Source organism: Primulina tabacum, chromosome 1 (assembly GCF_025594145.1).
Source record: "Primulina tabacum isolate GXHZ01 chromosome 1, ASM2559414v2, whole genome shotgun sequence".
Classification (NCBI taxonomy): Eukaryota; Viridiplantae; Streptophyta; class Magnoliopsida; order Lamiales; family Gesneriaceae; genus Primulina; species Primulina tabacum.
Genome location: NC_134550.1, coordinates 55,908,500 through 55,927,851, shown reverse-complemented (window position 1 = coordinate 55,927,851; position 19,352 = coordinate 55,908,500). Strand labels below are relative to the sequence as shown.

General features: G+C 35.3%; 4 protein-coding genes across 13 annotated transcripts in view; 2 read left to right on the top strand and 2 right to left on the bottom strand.

Moving 5' to 3' along the window:
• LOC142552005 (glycine--tRNA ligase, chloroplastic/mitochondrial 2-like) overlaps window positions 1–16,808 on the bottom strand; it is a 38,482-nt gene extending 21,674 nt beyond the window's left edge. For 4 of the 10 annotated variants that reach the window (XR_012821674.1, XR_012821675.1, XM_075661568.1 and 1 more), the window contains exons 1-5: window positions 4,207–4,524; window positions 3,418–3,468; window positions 2,728–2,795; window positions 1,537–1,618; window positions 1,304–1,367 (exon numbers count right to left, since the gene is read on the bottom strand). Coding sequence is in view for 5 of the 10 variants with exons in the window: in XM_075661568.1 (XP_075517683.1) it covers window positions 1,304–1,367; window positions 1,537–1,618; window positions 2,728–2,795; window positions 3,418–3,468; window positions 4,207–4,464 (523 nt within the window). In the remaining 5 variants the exon portion in view is untranslated. Of the gene's footprint in view, window positions 1–1,303; window positions 1,391–1,536; window positions 1,619–2,723; window positions 2,796–3,417; window positions 3,469–4,206; window positions 4,525–16,789 lie in introns of those variants that run through there. The other 6 variants (XM_075661583.1, XM_075661591.1, XM_075661627.1 and 3 more) reach the window with 6 other exon arrangements.
• Window positions 7,735–8,753, top strand: LOC142552097 (blue copper protein-like). The gene is made up of 2 exons (XM_075661724.1): window positions 7,735–7,931; window positions 8,196–8,753. The coding sequence occupies exons 1-2, from the start codon at window positions 7,769–7,771 to the stop codon at window positions 8,687–8,689; spliced, it is 657 nt and encodes a 218-aa protein (XP_075517839.1). The 5' UTR covers window positions 7,735–7,768; the 3' UTR covers window positions 8,690–8,753.
• Window positions 12,381–13,268, top strand: LOC142552106 (stellacyanin-like). The gene is made up of 2 exons (XM_075661737.1): window positions 12,381–12,606; window positions 12,704–13,268. The coding sequence occupies exons 1-2, from the start codon at window positions 12,450–12,452 to the stop codon at window positions 13,090–13,092; spliced, it is 546 nt and encodes a 181-aa protein (XP_075517852.1). The 5' UTR covers window positions 12,381–12,449; the 3' UTR covers window positions 13,093–13,268.
• On the bottom strand, window positions 14,172–18,204 carry LOC142552046 (pentatricopeptide repeat-containing protein At1g11290, chloroplastic-like). Its single transcript, XM_075661648.1, is given in 3 exon segments — window positions 14,172–15,016; window positions 15,019–16,857; window positions 18,154–18,204. Coding segments are annotated over 2 exon segments (2,418 nt in total). The 5' UTR covers window positions 16,634–16,857; window positions 18,154–18,204; the 3' UTR covers window positions 14,172–14,213.
• Between the last annotated feature and the right edge of the window lie 1,148 nt (window positions 18,205–19,352).

Sequence of the window (19,352 nt, the reverse complement as noted above, 5' to 3'; positions counted from 1 at the left end):
TCTTTGCAATGTTATATCACACAGACAGAAACAAGTATATCAATAGATTATAACCACAAGGTAAAATGCTTGATAGAGGAAAATCATAAGTGCATTTTAATGTCTATCAAATATTTATTTGTGCAGTTTATGGTTCCGATGTCTCCACAACATTATGGGCAGACAAAAATATGATGATAAACATCACAGGACTGAGTTCCCACGGACTCATTAACAAAAGTATAATTTCATTTTTTAAAATGACATCAGTGCCATTTGCAATTGTGTAAATCAAAAGAGATATCAGGCACAAAGAACGGGGAAGATAGATGCTGGAACCTCAAACCTAAACAACTAAAAGCAGAACGCCGCTGTCTACAAATTCAATAAACAGTCCACAAAAATTCTATCAGGTGGATCCCACTACATATATAAAACTTGTATCGCAAAAGTAGAGCACACTTTCCGAATCCATGACAAATTTTAACAGTAGAATCCAGAGATTGAAACGCCAAAATATTTTATCTTTCACGATTATTTCAAATGAACTCCTTAGAAAAGGTAAATTTGTGTGTCATCTAAGTCTCTACTCTCTAGGCACCAGCTATAGTATTATGTTTTTTTTCCCAAAAAGACATTGCCAAGTTGTATATCCTCTTTATCTCTATTCTCACCAAATAACCTCAAATGGACCACGACCAATTACATAACTCATCTATATAACTGTCCTCTTTTTCTCTCTGTGAAAGATCTTGCGAGCTGAAAAAAGAGAATTCGGTATGGGTAGAACAATGCCAGTCTGAATGTTCCAGGTCCCAAAGCATTCAAAATTTGCCTTGAGAAATCAGAATTTTACAAAATGGAATGACCAAGCCTTCCAGGTTTGGTGCGGAATTCAGCCTGCTGTCAGGAAAGTCAATGAGAAATTATCTAGCATGAAACTACAAGGTTAACAATTGTGTATGATCAAGAACTTGCCGTTAACCCATTGTGCCAAAAATACCAAGAAATAAACTAGAATCCTTTTAACAGTATTGGAATGCGTCACCACGTTTTGATCACCATAACAGTTAACTTGCAACTCAAAGACTTGATGGTTAAATTTGACGCTAATGCCAATTGTAAAATTGATCGCTTGTTGTTATACCAACAAGTATAGTGAAACTCTAATTCTTTCAACTCACATAACCGTCAAAGCCGCTATATTTCGATTGTGATACTATATCAGCAATCACAATTCATAGTAAGAGTAATTACTGCTTTCAATTATTATTCTACACAACCATCTTCAGATGTTAATCGATGAAAGATAGCATCATCAAACCTAGGGCGGATAAGCTCCGTATGAACAAGTCCTGAGAATTTCCAGGGTCAGGCTTCAATATCACCTGAGATAAATTTCAGGCAAGCACTGCAAAGTAAATGATGGTTTGTCGGAAGCCATTGCAAATAGTTTCACGAACTTCAACACTTCCAAAAATAAAATAAAAAATAAAAAGACTCAATATTTTTTTTATAGGAAACAATATCATATTAAAAAAATGGCTCAATATTCACCTGGAATTGAGTGTGCCTTTGAAGTCTATTTGGATTTTCACCATAACGACTATCATCTGGTCGGATACTAGGTTCTACATACCTTTCACAAGAAATTACCACATTAACGATCACCTTACAAATTGGAAGAACGAGTAAACACGAGAAGAGGGTGATTCGTGATAGTTTTGATACATCACAGTTAATAAGGCATTTGCGAAAATCTCCCCTTTTGTAAGTCCAGGTATGCATTAGTTCACCTTTTTCTTCAAAGAACTCAACAAGAACTAAAATCGAATAACTACATTTTTGTTGCTTTATTTAAAATAATGTGACATTCCAATCAACATGAAATATTTATTGCACAATTTACAACTGTACACATGCATTGCATCTTTGTTAACCCCTCTCACACAGCTCGTTCTAGGTTCACAATGCAATATGCTATGAAAGTAATTTGTCTCAAATAATCAAGATCTGCAAGTTTGCTTATCCTTCAAAATACTTGCTCTAGTTCATAATCATGTATCAACCTTCTTTTAGTTAACTTATTATCACACCTCCTATATATTTTACCCACTAGGGCACTACCATTGACATATCATGCATTCACTTTATCGTATGGATAAAAGAAGTTCTATTGATGAGGAACAACCATGCACTGCTTTATTTTGTGTTTAGATCATGGATCAATAAATTGTGATTGCTGAAACGGGTCAAAGGAAAGCAGACTAGGTGGCATAATTAAAGCTGATGTGAAAAGCACATAAGTTGATTAAGAAATAACATATAATGGAGGGGGTAAAACCAATAAATAATACATTATCCTTTACTATACAGAGTTTTTACTAGTACGTAATAGACCAAGCAAAATCAATGATGGTTTTTTTTGAGCTACTCAATAATTTCAAAATATATTTCTTAGCAACAGATTCAAATTATGGCCATAATTTGCTTTCTCTCAAATTTTTGTTGCATGCTTCATGCCAAGGCTACTTTGGCATTAAACAAATCCTGTGAAGTCCTATGATTGAACACCAAAAAAATGATAGCAGAAATTTTGCAGTTTTTACCAAACAACAGGCCATTTCGTCAGGAAAAGATCCCCCCTTCATAATCCAAATCAAACAAGGTGAACCAAGTGCATGATGTTATTTTACCATTTTTCCCGAAGAGATATTGAAGTACAAGTAGGGTTAAGTGCATACGTACGCAACATTCCACGGTTCTGGACCAAGGACCCTTAAAAAGGTCAGAGGATTCATAGTACCAGCTCCAACCTGCCCAATATAGTCAAATCCTCAAAAAAGATGATGACGGTAGTTCAAATGAAAATAAAGAAAGCAAGGGAATAAAGGGGGCACGGGATGAAGAAAGGGAAAGACCAAGAACTTCAAATATTTTTCATTCCAATCAAAGAAACCTAAAATATAGTTATTCACTCAATATAACTTGACGATTCTTAGAAAGTGATTTATTATTACATCTCAAGAACAGGAAACGTAAATGGTCAAAATTGTTACATCCACCACTAACACTCCAGGGCTAAATTATTTTTTGTTTTAAAATTATAAGTATGCTGCATGCAATTTGATAGATTAATAATAATTTGACCTATGATTTAGCATCCTTGCCCCCAATGGAACATGGACTTCATTATGCATAAGACCATTACGATAAGTTTTAGAAGCTGGGTCACATGATCAAGTTCATTAGAAATAAATTTCCAACTTTATCAGAGCCAACAAGAAACAGGGTGATCTTAATATGAACCTCTAATTTAAACTAAGATGTTTCTCTAATTTAAAATATACATATGACAGTAATTTTAACAATTTGACTTCGAACTATGACAGTTATTTTTACTAACTCATAATAAAGAAAAACACACATTCCAGTTACCTCAGTGTTGCTGCATTGCATCACAGCACATCCAACAGAAGCCCAATACTCCTGCATGGTATAAAGACCAAAATTCCAAAATAAAAATATAATTATGGCAACGCAAACCATAATGATACTTACCATTCAAAGAAAAACTTAATTTTCATTTAGTATCCGTCATACTTCATTCTTGGGGGACAAACTAAGTTAACTGAGTCCCGTCCCTTGCCTCGAAAAAAATCCTGTCCCTAAAGTTTCCAATAATTTCAAATTAAGTTTCCAGAGGCTGTATTGTCCAAGAACAAATTTATTTTTCCATTTGACTCCATAGCTTTATTCTTGGATGAAAACAAAAACAAACAAAATCTGAGGCAATGTCTGATTTTGGGTCTTTTGGGAAATTAATCGGACAGATGTGTTTTGTGAGATTGCGTTGGACAATGACATGCATGTTAGGCATTAACATTAGTATATCTAATAGGATATAAAATAGCAATCTAACATTTTTTAATGCACAATAGAACATTTTGGGCGTCATAAAAAATTGAATACGTAAGAACAAAGAAGATATGAAAATATCTTTTTGGGTGAGGTTTGTTTTCCTTTCGAAAGAATGCCCTTTTAAGTAACCAACTAAATTCAATCCACAAACTCATTACGCAAACAACTATATAAATTCTTAGCCCAAGAAATCATCAATCAGAAACCTGCAACAAATCCACGAATTCATTAAAACAAACACAGTCTCATTAATCCAAGAAAACGTCCAAACCAAAACACAGATAAACAAAGCATGATAAAAAGAACCTGGAGGCGCTGAATGGCTTGCTGAAACGTGAGCACGGAAGATAAAGAAGACGATTTCTGTAAGCACTGATCATTGGATGACGAGACCGAAGATGAAGAAGAATGAGTGGCCGCAGAAGAAGAGAAGCGTTTTGGCTGGAATATATGAAGAGGAGAAGAACTCCGGACGGTGGTGAACAAGAAAGCGACGTGGGGTTTGTATTTGTTGGGCGAATTCTTGAAAATGGAAGTCACTAATGGCAGCGTCAGTATGCTCATTCTGCCGAGGATAGCGTTTTGTGTGTGGAAGGGGTTAGGGCGTGTCTGTCAAGTTTTTCATTTTTCTACCGTTGGAAACTCTTTTATAAAAAAAATAAATTATTAATTTAGGTTCTCACGTTTCCGGGCTGGGTTCTGATTTAAACTAGCCTGAAGCCCAACCAATTTGGGCCTATGAAATGGGCTTACCTTCAGAATCGCTCCACAATCAGATCCAACAACTTTAAATGTTTTAGCCTAATAATTTATTTATTCATTATTTGAGAATAATATCTGGACAATTTTCACGAATTGACAACTTACTTTCCTCATATCTCCTTAGCTGAGTTCTTGATAATTTATTATGAAATTGATGTTAAGCAACCAAATTATCACAACCCGATTATACATATACTAGTTGATAAGGACTACCTTTTTCGATAATTTCCACGAAATTACATTGTTTTCATTTATCATGTTATATATACACGGTAGAAAATGATTTTGTTTTGATCAGTTTATAACTTTCTTTGTCCATACAATTTCACCCCTTTTGACTACTTTGAGGTGACGTCATAGACATGAATAATATCAGACCGCGTATCAATAGCATATAGTGTTACATCATCAATATTAATTGCGACGTATATAGCCGGATTGCTCGAATTCTTGAAATTCTAATCATGATTAATTGTTATTGTGTTATTTTAAAGGTTGAAATAACATATCCATTTAGAGTTTGAAATAATATCTTTTTAATCTTGAATCTAATAAACGTGACCAAATCTAAGGTTATACGAATTTATTAGTGTATTTAAAAATCAAGATGTAATATCTGCAAATTATTCGAATAGATTTCGTGTGATAATTGTGATATAGGGATTGAATACATTTTCCCAAGAATTTTTATAATATCAATTAAGAAATGCCAAAGATTTGTCCATTGAATTTTAAATCTCAGGGATATTTATATGTTGAAATATTATATAAAATATTTAAAAATTAGTGACTGATAAAACTTATCGACACCAGTAGTCATATCTACTTCCGGCACTCTCGCTGATGTCTCCGCATGCATGCATCGATGTTTCCTCCTCCTTTGCAGTGTCGTACATCTAACCAATATATAAAATATGTAATAAATAGCAATTTTATAAAACTTACCAAAACTAGCAGTAATATCTGCTGAACATCTATATCTTCTTTTTTACACCAGAAATGTCCGTTTGCATGCGTCTTAGTACATCCATCATATGCAAAAATACATCAGCCTCCTCCTTTGGCAGTGAAGCAAGCTTGTCAAACGAACACTATATGTATCTGGAGGAGATGGATAGCGGAGGTGCGAGGGATATATTGAGTGGAGACATTTGCGGGGAAGATGGATAGCAGAGGTGCGAAGGAGACGGTGGAGACATGTGCATGGGAGATGGAGGGTGGAGGTGCGAGGAAGACCGTTGAGACATGTGAGGGGGGAGATGGAAGGCGGAGGTGCTGTGGAGATGAAGGTGCTCCCCAACGATTGCTGGCTACATACGACTGTGACACCCTGACTCGTTATCTCCAAAATGCGAACGGTCACAGCATCGGGGATGGAATCTGCAAAATCGCAACTCAAATAATGGGAAGATCACAACCGCCCTCCCCAGTTGGGATAAACATTCCAACAATATCCTACATTATTGATTAGATAAATGATAATTAGCTGACAAAATATGCATATGCAAAATTACATGAATTTAATTATTTGTACTTACGTCTATTAAACCAGTATTGAATGCTTTAGTAACATAATCCATCGAAGGGCCATGATTAGTACTGCTCCATTTTTTCGTAATCCAATAACATATCTAAGATATCGGGACGATTGAACCCTCGTTAATGCGTCCCCGACACCTGGAAAGCATTCATGTGCAAAACTATAGCATGAATATTTATCGAAACCATCAAACTCATCTACTAATCTAATCCAACTTGGGTTCATAGGAATATTCTTCTTCACTTTCCGTGGACCCAATATATCCACCACAAAATAAAAGTTTACTGGTTTCAATTTTTCCATATTTACACTTCTTCACCACCCTCATAGACTCCAAATCATGAAAAAAAAATCTCATCTCTCCCACAAAAATGTGTCAACCGAAATCGATCATCCTCAAGTACGACGGGATAAAGTTTCGAGCAGTTGAGGCCAGCGATCAAACAATACTCCAAAATGGAAAAACGCACTAGTATCTTGTGAACCACCATCCAGAATTTGTCGTTCACACTGTCATATACATGTCTACTCATAAAAAACCACAGCAACTGATTCAAGTTGTTATAATCTTTACAACATCTAATCAAATTATCGAACTGTGTTTGTTGAACCAGTTGCTCCATTTCATTTTCATTCAAGAATGAAATGATATTATCACAGGCATCCTTGTAATTAGCTGCCAGTGACAGCTTGCATCCAAAAACGTGATTACTTTCAAGTTATGTGGCCCGATGAATCTACAAACTCCAAATAAATAGTAAATAAAATAAAACTGATAAAATATTATAGGACATGATGCAAAAATTAAAAAAAAAATGGCAGTTTTAAATTTAGATTGGTAAAGACGTGCTACAAAACGTTTTAGCCAATAAGTTGATTTAAATAAAATTAGTTAAACACCTTCTTTGCACGCCCAACATACATATCTTATGATCATATTGATCAGCTAATTAATAACAATCAAATTACATTGAGGCTTATATAACAACCAATTGTATATTTACTCTTTTCATCAAAAAAAATTATATATGTACCAGTGATCAAGAATTCTTCATTATTTTCCAAATTTTCCATGGAATTATGTTTTTTTTTTCATATTATATATATATATATATATATACAATTGATAAAAAAAATTGTTATGATTTGTTTAATCCAATTTGACTGCTTCATATTTTTGTTGCCACTATTCATTAATTTATGAAACGTCTATTTTATAAAATTATAACATAATAAAAGAAGATTTTGAGTTCTTATTTATTTCTTAATCCATCGATCGGCTTAACAAGACAGTAATCAAGGGCTAATTAATTAATAGAATTACGATATTTCTGCAAGTCTTCTTGTTTTAACTAAATATATACAATATTGAATCTGTCATTTTTAAATGCAACTCTCTCGATTGGCCTTCCAATAAGTCAATCTTCTCATAAATATGACCGACAAAACAAGATCGTGCTAGCATGGCAACTAATATTTCTATATACTTTAGTGGCTATAATCTGTATAACAGCAAAGAGTGCACCCCAAAATCCATTGCTTGTGGCAAAGAAGGAAAAAAAAGGCATGGAAATGGCCGAAGCTATTACTTTTCTTCTTCTGCTACTCCATGTTTTTCCGGCAGTGTATGGCGCCACTATCTCTGTGGGCGGCAGCAGTGGATGGACGACCGGATTCAATTACGATTCTTGGGCTAATGGTCAAGCGTTTACAACCAAAGATGTCTTGTGTAAGTTCATTTATTCGATCAAATGCATCAAGGATTTGATAGATTTAATGAGGCTGTAACTTAGTACTGAATATGATCATAATCAAATGAAAAGTATTGTGCATTATATTTTTCCATATGATCTCCTCTGTTCATGATCTTTCGTGAAAAATAGACTAGTCTACCATATATAATTCTCTTTGTTTTTGTGTGTTATAATTATTAAGGCTAAAAATCGTGCATATCTCACTAACAAGTAACGAAGTTCTTCGTCTTTTGTCTCAGTGTTTAACTATGGCCCCAGCCATTCCGTAGAAGAAGTAAGCGACAGTGACTATGAAGACTGCAACACCAATAACCCCAGTATTGCTTCGTACGGCCCCAGCCCAACTTCAATCCCCCTCTCCTCAACCGGAACAAGATACTTCATCTGCCCCACATCCAACCACTGCTCTCAGGGAATGAAATTGGCCGTCACAATCACCGACGGAAACAGCACCGCCACACCGCCGCCACCGTCCACCACCATTCCGCCACCTCCACCTAGAAACAGTACTGTTCCTCCATCGCACCCGCCCAGCACCACTGCGTCACCTCCACCCAGAACCACACCAACTCCCTCCCCCAGCACCCGCTCATCGCCTCCCTCGCGTTCTCCACTCGCACCCACCAATACTCCACCTCCAGCACCCTCTCATGGCACAATTTTGGCAGCCCGGAATAGCATGTTTATTGAAATATTTCTTGTTATGGCTACATTCTTTGGGCTCATCGGCTAGGTAAGAGGCAGTGCTACGTTCAATATCTGGCTTTCTTTTTCCCGTTTTCTATGCATGCATGTCCCTCCATTATCAGATATTATATATAGCTTCCGCTATTATTGACGTTATCATACTGTAATTTGTTTTAATAAATATTTATATTTTTCAATACATTCATTTGTCCCAAAGTATGTGTGCAGTGACAATTATTTCAATTAATGAATTAACGACTGAAATTTTAATGTAACAAAAATGCAACGGCCTTAAATTATGTGAAGAGACGATCTCTTGTTAAACGGTCTCACAAATCTTTATCTGTGAGACGGGTCAACTCTACCGATATTCACAATAAAAAATAATACTCTTAGCATAAGAAGTAATACTTTTTCATGAATAACTCAAATAAGATATCTGTCTCACAAAATACGACCTGTGAGACTGTCTCACACAAATTTTTGCCTTATCTGAATATGATGTAACATAATGGCCACTGACGTCATAATATATTGAATCATAAAAAAATTATGTTGTGATAAATGTCATATGTCGATAAGTTAGAAATTTTTAATCTTATAACAAAAACATATTAATTATTTATTGTCTTAAATAATTTTAATTGAAATTTATTTTTATAATATATAGATCTACTTTTCAAAAAAATAAATAAATAATTTGCAGTGTCTGGTAAAACGTATGTTATCCTCTTGACTTTGTAGGAACTCGCAATATATATTTCATTGAAGTTGACTCTTCCAAGCATCTTCGTTGGCCAAAATGTAATTTGAAATTGGTACTTAATGACTATTAAAGAGAATCGAGTAATTTTTAATGAAAATAGTTATTATTTTTTTGTTAGTATACTGTATATCATTTTATGCGTGGAAGCTGAAATTAATCATAGGTAAGAAGTTATAAAACTATGAGATTAGCTTTAATATTCAAATAAATATATGATAAATAAACTTCATTTGAATAGATGACTAGATATAATAAATTTAGCTATCATTTTAAATATCTCCATTTTTTTTGTAACTATTAATTAAGGTCGTGATTATGAGGCGCAACTACCATATTTGAATAATTAATTAAAATATGGCATAATTAAGTTAACTTTAGGTTTAATTTAAAAAAATCAGTATCTCAGTTGACGGGTTCACACAGTTTTTTTATATAATATTTGTTTTTCACGACTCAATAATCAATTAACTAACTAACTAAAAATGTTTATTAAAATTGAAGAATGGCCGCCGTGTTAAGTAATCAAGCCATATTTGAATTCAAAGCACACCATTTTGGAATTCAACAACATAATTAACACATGTGTTGATTAGTCAAAAATAATGAGGTAAGCCATGAGGTTTTATTTTTTGTTTTTTCCCTAAACTTCACCTATAAATACCCATTCATTCTTCATTTCAAAAACACAACAAAACACAAAATCCTCTCATCTACAATCATAAGTGTAGAAGTGAGAAAAAGGATTTAGTGTGAGATTTCTTAAGGAGTGTTTATCCTTGGAAGGAATAGGATTAGTTGAGAGAAAGTGAGTGTTAAAATCAGAGTGTTCTGAGTGAAATACTTTGTATTCTCAATTCTATTGTCTTCTTTGTTATTAATAAAGAAGTGATCTCCTTGAGAGGTTTAAAGTGGACGTAGCCAAATCTTGGGGTGAACCACTATAAATATTGGTGTACATCTTATTCATTGTTGATATCACTTATGATGTTCCGCTGCGATGTTACCTCGTTTATTCCCCTGATATCCCAACACGCCGTTCCAAAGACATAATAATAATAACAACAACAACAACATGAGTAGTATCTCACATATATTTATTTTGAGATGTATCAACTCTGTCTATATTTACAATAAAAAATAATATTTTTTTATGGATGACTCAAATAAAAAATTTGTCTCAGAGAATTGATTAATAAGACGTCTCACAAGAATTTTTGTGTAATAATATTTAGACACTACTGGTAATTCGTTAAAAATAGTAAAATATTTTTAATGGTTAGGTAAGACGCACATTTCGACCGCTCTTTTTGAAATTTTAATTCAATACATGCACATTTTTCTGGCCATGAATAATTGGTCGTAAAGATCTGAAAATTTGTTTAAGTTGATACAAAGAGTACAACGGGGAAAAAAATTTAAATATGGTAAACGAAACGTGTCTGGTAGAAATGGATAGCAAATTTCAAATTAACAAAGAAGAAGAAGAAGTAAATAAATAACTAGAAAATAAAAAAAATAAAGAAAAAAGAAAAAAAAGAGAGACATGGATGTGTACGTATTAATATATAAATATAAGCGCTACTAGAAACGAGAAAGACGGCCGGTGAGGATGAGGACGACAGTAAAACAGAAATGAATAAATTAAACACATCTCTTACTAAAAAAATTGGGGATTATTTCAATCGTCAATTTAAAATCACGTCGGCCAATATTATATATAGTTGGTGACCAAGATTTTAAACATCAAACATATTCTAATCATTTTTTTAACAAATTTCGATTTTAGTCACTCATCTTTCGATTTTTTTGGAATTTTAATCATTATTCATCGAGAGTATTGATATGAGACTAAACATATCAGTGTCACATCAGTATTACATTGATATCACAACCGCACCACACGTCAATTTAAAAATATTCGCACAAGATCCGTTTAATTAGACGAATGCTAATGGCGTTACACTAGTTCGCTTTTATTTATTTTATGTTTAACTTTATCTTATAATTTTAGATGTCTGATATTTGTGCAGGTTTAGTTGTGAACTCGTCATATGATAATTAAGTGAAAACTGATAAATATTATTGTTTTTTTAATACCTTAAATTACTTTTGACCTTTTGAATTTTTCTGAAAACTTCACGTAATAAAGATAAAATTTGACTTATAAACATTAAAGAATTTAGGATTATCTGTCTAAAACAAGTTGTAGATCGATTTAAAAATAGAAAGAGATTGAGTTCACCCACCCCATTAGTAATTATTTAATGAAGTCAATAAGGAACAATCTTTTTCCCAAACTACCAAATAATTTGACCAAGAAAATAATACATCATGCCTACCTACTCTCTATCACGATATATATATATATATATATATATATAATAGCATCATCATGGGACATTGGTAGGTGATAATAGGAATCAAATCATCCTGGGAATTTTAATTAAGAGTACATGGTCTGATTTGTATATTTTTCAAGAAAAATATATCAATCAAAAAATTCGACTAATTACGCGGTCGAAACATCTAATTTCGTAGATTTATTGAACATGCAAAATACTTGACGTAATGAGATTATTAATTCTTGTATTATGTGTACGTAAATAAAAATTGTTGTATTATGTGATAGTTAAATAAGATCTAAGTTAATTATGGGACGATAAGTTAAAACTATATATTTAACTCCAAATATAGAAGCCTAAAATTAACTCAAGTTCACCAAAGTTGCGTACGTAGTACTATTATTGTAACAGAAAATTTTAAATTTTATGTAGAAATAATTTTTTGCCTTGTAAATATTATATTTTAAAAAATAAATAGAAGGTAATTGATCATGTAATTTGTTAATATTTTTATTTTAATTTACAGTCTCTCTCTTTTTTTTTTTTGACAATTATTTTACCGTCTCTTTAAAAATATTGAAATTTTTTAACGTCATGGTTGTCTATATAACATGCACGATGCACCAGTATATCCATTGCTTGTTTGAGTTTCCATCTCATAATATTAATTCTGGCCAAGGATCGATACATATACAGAAATGGCCAAAGCTATCACTTTTCTTGCTGCTCTCCTCCTAGTTTTTCAGGCAGTTTATGGGGCCAACATCGTTGTAGGGGGCGCCGCCGGGTGGAGCTCGAGTGTCAATTATGATAACTGGGCTAACGGCCAGACATTTACCACCTCAGACGTGCTTGGTGAGTACTTCATTCAAAAGTATATTCCATTACATATAATCGACTATTCGTGACGAAATGATTGTGATGTATAGTGTTTGTGTTAATTAATGTTCAGTGTTCAACTATGGTCCCTCCCATTCCGTGGACGAAGTAAACCAAGCTGACTACCAGAACTGCAACTCCGACAACCCCGTCTCTTCAAACAGTCCAAGCCCGACTTCCATCCCACTCACCACCACGGGGACGAGGTATTTCATCTGTCCCGAATCCAATCACTGCTCTCGAGGCATGAAATTGGCCGTCACGGTCACCAGCGGAATCAGCAACGGCACCCCATCACCGCCATCCGGCACCACACCATCGCCTCCGGACTCCGGCACCACTCCGTCGACCCCGGAGCCTCCACCGCCCTCTGGTGATGCGACGGTCGTTCTGGCTGGATGGAACAGTTTGTTCGTCGGGGCGTTAGTCGTTGTGGCCGCCTTGTTTGGAGTGATTGGCTAGGGAAGAGGCAGTGCTTTGTTTGCTGAATTATGAGTTATTATTTTATTTTCCTACTTTTGTGTGTATAAACAAACTACTGGACTTTGTAGTTATATTTGAATTTCGATTTTATACATGATGTCGTTTTATTATTACCATATCATAAAATATACCTTTGTTAAAATTAGAAGGTCATGCGATAGCCACCAAAGATAGGAATCCTAGATTTGTCTTACTGCTATATTATTTGGTCTGAAATTCTGCATGATAAATAATCTCCCAAACATTTAAATGTATTCGGACTCTTTGAAAGCAGTGATAACTGCTTCCCAAACTCAAAACCTCGTTGTAGTTAATGGTTTATTTGGAATTTAACGTATGCGACGACGTGCCAACAAGGTTGCTCATAGTTTAGCTAAATTTGCCATGTCTTCTTCTAGTTATGTTTGGATCGACGTTGGTTTCTCTACTTGGTTACAAGAACTTGTGTTAACTGATTGTTTTTTAAAAAAATAAAACGTTGAAGATTATATTTCTTATATAAAAAAAAAAACATGTGTTAGGAAACTTGAGGAAGTAATCAAAAGCCGTGGTTCCTTCAGATATTGCTGCTAAGTCAACAGAACAATTTAGTTAATTAAAGAAAATTTGGTAATAACTAATCCATGCATTGACAACTCATCTAAAACCAACCACAATAATCAATTAGAAGTCAATTGTTCCGGAAAGAATAAATGCATGATTTATTTTGGTTCTCGCTAGTTGTAAGTCTCCATGTTGAAAATGCACGTTTAGTTAGTGCAGGTCCTGGTCCCACGCTTTTCACCTACAATGGTCACTCCATGACCTTTTTTCATAGGTGACAATAAAATAAAACCGCGCCGCTGCCTTTTCAGATCATGAATGCTTCACTTCCATTTGCTGCTGCTATTCTTGATGATTACGGAATGGTTAAAGATTCAGGTCCAGCATACAAGCTGGGCGTACTGCACTATGTGAACCGCCAATCTTGAATCCCACCTTGTTCTCACCGTAACGCCTGATAGATAAACGTGAGATCCGTGGTTGGACATAACGGATTGTTGAATTCGACTTCCTCCAATGGTATTCATGAACAGATCAAATATGATACCCGGAGCAAGTCACCAATAATCTTTACACGAGCATGTCCCATTCTTGAAATGGTGGAACCTATGCATATCGCGGACAATTATCTCTCGTTTGGTCACAAGAGATATGTATTTTGTGGCATTGTGGCAATCTCCACAGACCCGAAGATTTTTCCTGATATGAATAGTCGTGCCAGGACTTGTATTCAAAAGTCCAAATGCAATGGCTATCTTCTCACTGTGAGTATTCAGCAATTGCTCCTGAACATCATCTTCGACATCATGAATAGAACTGGTATCAGGGATATACCCAGCCATTTTGATCCTATCGATCAATGTCTCAAGGTATGCATATATCTTCTTGGATTGAGGATGACTCGTGTTCCCAGAATAGAAAGTGTGAACCTCATTTTTCAAGTCCACTGTACTGCAACCAGGTGTTTTTCTAATCCCTTTCTTCTCCATCATGGTTCTTACTTTAGCAACTTTATCCCACATTGAAGCTAAGGCATAAATATTGGCAAGTAAAACGTGATACCCACCGTCATCTGGTTCTAAACTGAATAGTTTGTCAGCAACTCTCTCTCCTAAATCCACATTTTTGTGAATCTTGCAGGCTCCCAGCATGGCACCAAAGACGTTGATCCCTGGTTCAACAGGCATGCATTGTACAAAATCCCAAGCCTCTTCAACTCTACCAGCTCGACCAAGTAAGTCAACCATGGCTCCGTAATGATCCATCGATGGTTCTATGCCATATACCTCTTTCATAATGGTATAGTAGTGTTGCCCTTCTTTTACAAGGCCTGAGTGGCTGCAAGCCGATATTATGCACAAAATGTAACATCATTCGGATTTATACTCCCATTTCGGCACATTTCATCAAATAATTCCACAGCTTCTTTTCCAAAACCATGAGTTCCATAGCCGTCTATCATAGCATTCCATGTCGTGACATGCCTCTCATCCATCATGTCAAAGAGCTTTCTTGCTTTATTCACAGCTCCACATTTTGCATACATGTCAACAATGGCCGTCATAACAAATACATTCTTGTCCAAATACATTCGTATAGCCAGTCCATATATCCAATTCGCTTGGCGTAACACAGATAACTCAGCAACAGCACTGATGACGCTCACCAGTGTGAATGAATCAGGTACCATATTATGCTGTTGCATTTTGCAGAATAGATTGATGGCTTCAATCACACGACCATTTTGTGCACAGCCTAATATTATAGCATTCCAAGATACGAGTGTCTTTCCTTCCAGTTTATGAAACAATTCATATGCCACATCAACCCTTCTGCACTTGCAATACATTGAAATCAAGGAGTTCATCACCGAGACATCTGAACCAAGGCCTAACTGATCGACTAACTCATGAAGAAACCGACCATTCCGGAGATCACCCAAATCGCCACATGCATGTAAAGTGCCCATAATCGTAACATTGCTTGGCTTCAGTCCTTCATCCAACATCTTTTGAAATACATTAATTGCTTCTTCTGAATCCCCACTTTGAGCATATCCATCAATCAAGGAATTCCATGATACTACAGTTCTTGAATCCATTCCATCAAAAACCCGTCTTGCCGTTCCTATCAACCCACATTTTGCATACATGTCCAACAGGGCAGTTGCAACATTTACATATGACTCCAACCCGCGTCTCATAACGTACCCATGAATCGATTTCCCAATCTTTGAATTCCTAATATCAGCAGAGGTAGGCAATATAGAAACCACAGTAACCATATCAGGGCTATGCCCCTCTTCTTGCATTAAAATAACCAACTCCAACGCCCTCTTTGGCATTCTGTTTTGTGAAAACCCTCCAAGCACCGTATTCCAACAAACCAAATCTCTTTCAGGCATTCTTTCAAACATCTTATACGCCTCATGAATTAAGCGGCATTTAGCGTACAAATTCATCAGACTGGTCATGGAAAACAAATTAGAGGAAAACCCATTCACTATCAACTGCGCATGAATCTCCTTCCCTCTTCCAGCATCAAAACTATCAGCGCATGCTTTCAGCAAATAAGCAAAATTATACACAACCGGCATCACGTTCTCATACTTCATTCGACAAAAGAACCTCAAAGCAGCATCTAGAGACGATTGTTGAACGTATCCTCTGAGTAGGGTATGGTATAGAGGGTCAATCTTGGATTCAATTGGCTCAAACACTTTGACAGCATCATTTAAGCTCCTGTATTTGCAGAACAAGCTGACGAGCTTGGTTTGGAACAAATGCTCGTTGTATAGGCCGTTTTTAATTATAAGTGGGAGAAATTGATGGAGTTCTTTCATGGAAGTACACATCTCGAGGAGAATGGCTGCGGGGTGGGTGTATATGTGCGGAGGAATGTGGGTTCTTGGTGAAAGGAAAGGTGGGGCGGTGGAGAGTGGCGACGGCATTGAGCGAGGAAGTAGGAGCAAGGTCATTGCGTTTTGGCCACAACTACGCCTAGGTGCGGGAGAATGGGTGTCTTCTTGGTCACCAGTTAGCTCAGTCAAACACCTTCTAAGTGTATGATGCTATTTTACTTTTTTCTCCCAAAAAGAGAATGGATTACAAGTAGGGTTAAATGCCATACTTACGCAACATTCCATGGTTCTAGACTGAGGACCCTTAAAGAAGTGAAAGAATTCGTAGTACCAGCTCCAACCTGCCCAACATAGTGAAATCCTTGCAAAAATTAAACAAGATGATGGCAGTAGTTCGAATGCAAACAAAGAAAGAGAGGGAATAAACAGACATGGGAAGAAGAAAAGGAATTACCGATAACTTCAAAAACTTTTCATTGCAATTGCAGAAACCATAAATATAGGGATTCACTCAATATAACTCAACGACTCTTAGAAAGACCATGAAAAGCAGATTGTGAAAATTGTTACATCCACCACCGACCACTCTAATGCTAAATTACTCTTTGTTCATAAATTAAAAGTAAACTCCATATAAGGTGATAGCTTAATAAAAATTTGAACTATGGTTTAGCATCCTTACATCCAAAGGTATATCGACTTCAGGAATGCATAAGACCATTAAGATAAGTTTTGGTGGCTGAGTCACATAATCAAGTTCATTAGAGATAATCTCCCACTTTATCAGAGTCAAACGGTACTTAATATGCATCTCTAATTTAAACTAAGATGCTTCCTCTAATCTAAAAAATATTTTTTAAAGGATGTTTTTATGTCAACACAAGGTAATGAAATTATCTGATAAAGCTAGGAATTCATAAATGCCACAAAATATCCTTCATAGAAACTTACTAATAAGTTTGCACATAGAAAGTAATTTGTGAAAAAAATTGTTGAAATCGATAACTATGTATTTGCATCGTCCAGTTTCTCAGTAATAAAAACATAAATGCTTGCTTTTCACTGCCGAAAAAGGACTTCAAGGGCCAATTTTTATGGGCAGTGTCAGTTTGGCGACAGAGAAGGGAAACTGGGGCAAGACTAAAACAAAACTTTTTTTCTGTTCCACAGAGCATAACAAAGCATCTCATGAAGGTATTATGTATGTAGCACTTTTTTTTAGTACACATTTATTCAAATAAAAGGGTGTGTTAAATGGGTGGAATACACTCCCAGACCTATGAACTCATGTTATTTTATTTACCATCAGCTTAGATTGTCTTAGAGGTTGAAATAAAAATTACTACAATAGTTTACCTCGAATACATAACTCATGAATCTCCATGATTAATAGGGTATCAAAAACATCCCAACCGCATTCTAAAGTAATTACGCCCTATATGGAATGAAATTTGCATTTCCAAGCACGGCTTATTGAAATTTTCAACAATAATGGAACCAACCAAAAGGTCCAGCACATGGTTTTGTTTATTGAAAAAGAACAAGATCCAGTATCAGTTAATCAAAGTCGGTTTGACTTGCATCTACGAGAGTTATTTTTACTAGCTCAAAATAATGAAAAAACAAATTCCCCTTACCTCAGTGTTGCTGCATTGCATCACAGCACATCCAACAGAAGCCCGATACTCCTGCATGGTATAAAAACCAAAAGTCCAAAATAAAATATAATCATGTCAAGGTAAACGACGATGATGCTACCATTCAAAGAAAAACTTATTTTTCATTTAGCACCCGTTATACTTCATTTGAGGGAAAATAACTAAGTTACTGAATCCAGTCCCTAAAGCTTTCAATAATTTTCAATCTAGTTTACAGAAGCTGTACTATCCAAGAAGAAAGTTATTTTTTCCTTTTTGCACTCGTTGGCTTCATTCATCTGATGAAAACACAAACCAACAAAATCCGAGGCAATGTTTGATTTTGTCTTTTGGGCAATTATTTTGGACAAATGCACTTTGGGAGATTGTGTTGGACAATCACATCCATGATAGGTTTAAAATAGTATATCGAATGGATTATAATATAGAACATAGGAAGATATGAAAATTGGGATTAATAAATTTCCGGGAGAGGTTTGTTTTCCTTTTGAAAGAATGCCGACTTTGCAATAGAAAGTAACCAAACTTAATTCAACAAAGTAAATTCAGTCCACGAATCCATTACACATACAATTCGCAGTCCAAAAAACATCAATCAGTAAACCGCAACAAAAACCAACAAATTTATTGAAATAAACGTACAGTCGACCCAAGAAAAGGCCCAAATCGAAACTTGGATAAATAAAGCAAGATCAGAACACCTGAAGGCGCTGAATGGCTCGCTGAAACGTGATAACAGAAGATGAAGAAGAAGAAGAGTGGCCGCAAAAGACGAGAAACGCGATAAAGTAGAAAATTGGGGGTGTTTGGTAAAAAAAAATATTTTTTGATTAGGTGGGCCGGGTTCCGCTTTACGTTGGGCCGGAACCCGGCACCACTTCCGTCAACCCCCAATTTACGCTGGGCCGGGTTCCGCTTTACGCTGGTAACATATGAAAGACCTACACCACTTCTTCGGCGGATTTACCCAGTTTTTTTTTTTTAAATAATAATAATAATAAATATTAATATTTAATAACAAATAAATTGATAAAAACTAACAATACCAGTTAGATACGGAAAATAAAAATTATAATCGAGATTTTCAGTGATGTTATATATTTTTGGGACTAACCAAAGTAGTGGTATTAATTAACGACATGATGTTACATATGTTTCCACACAAAACATTAAAAATT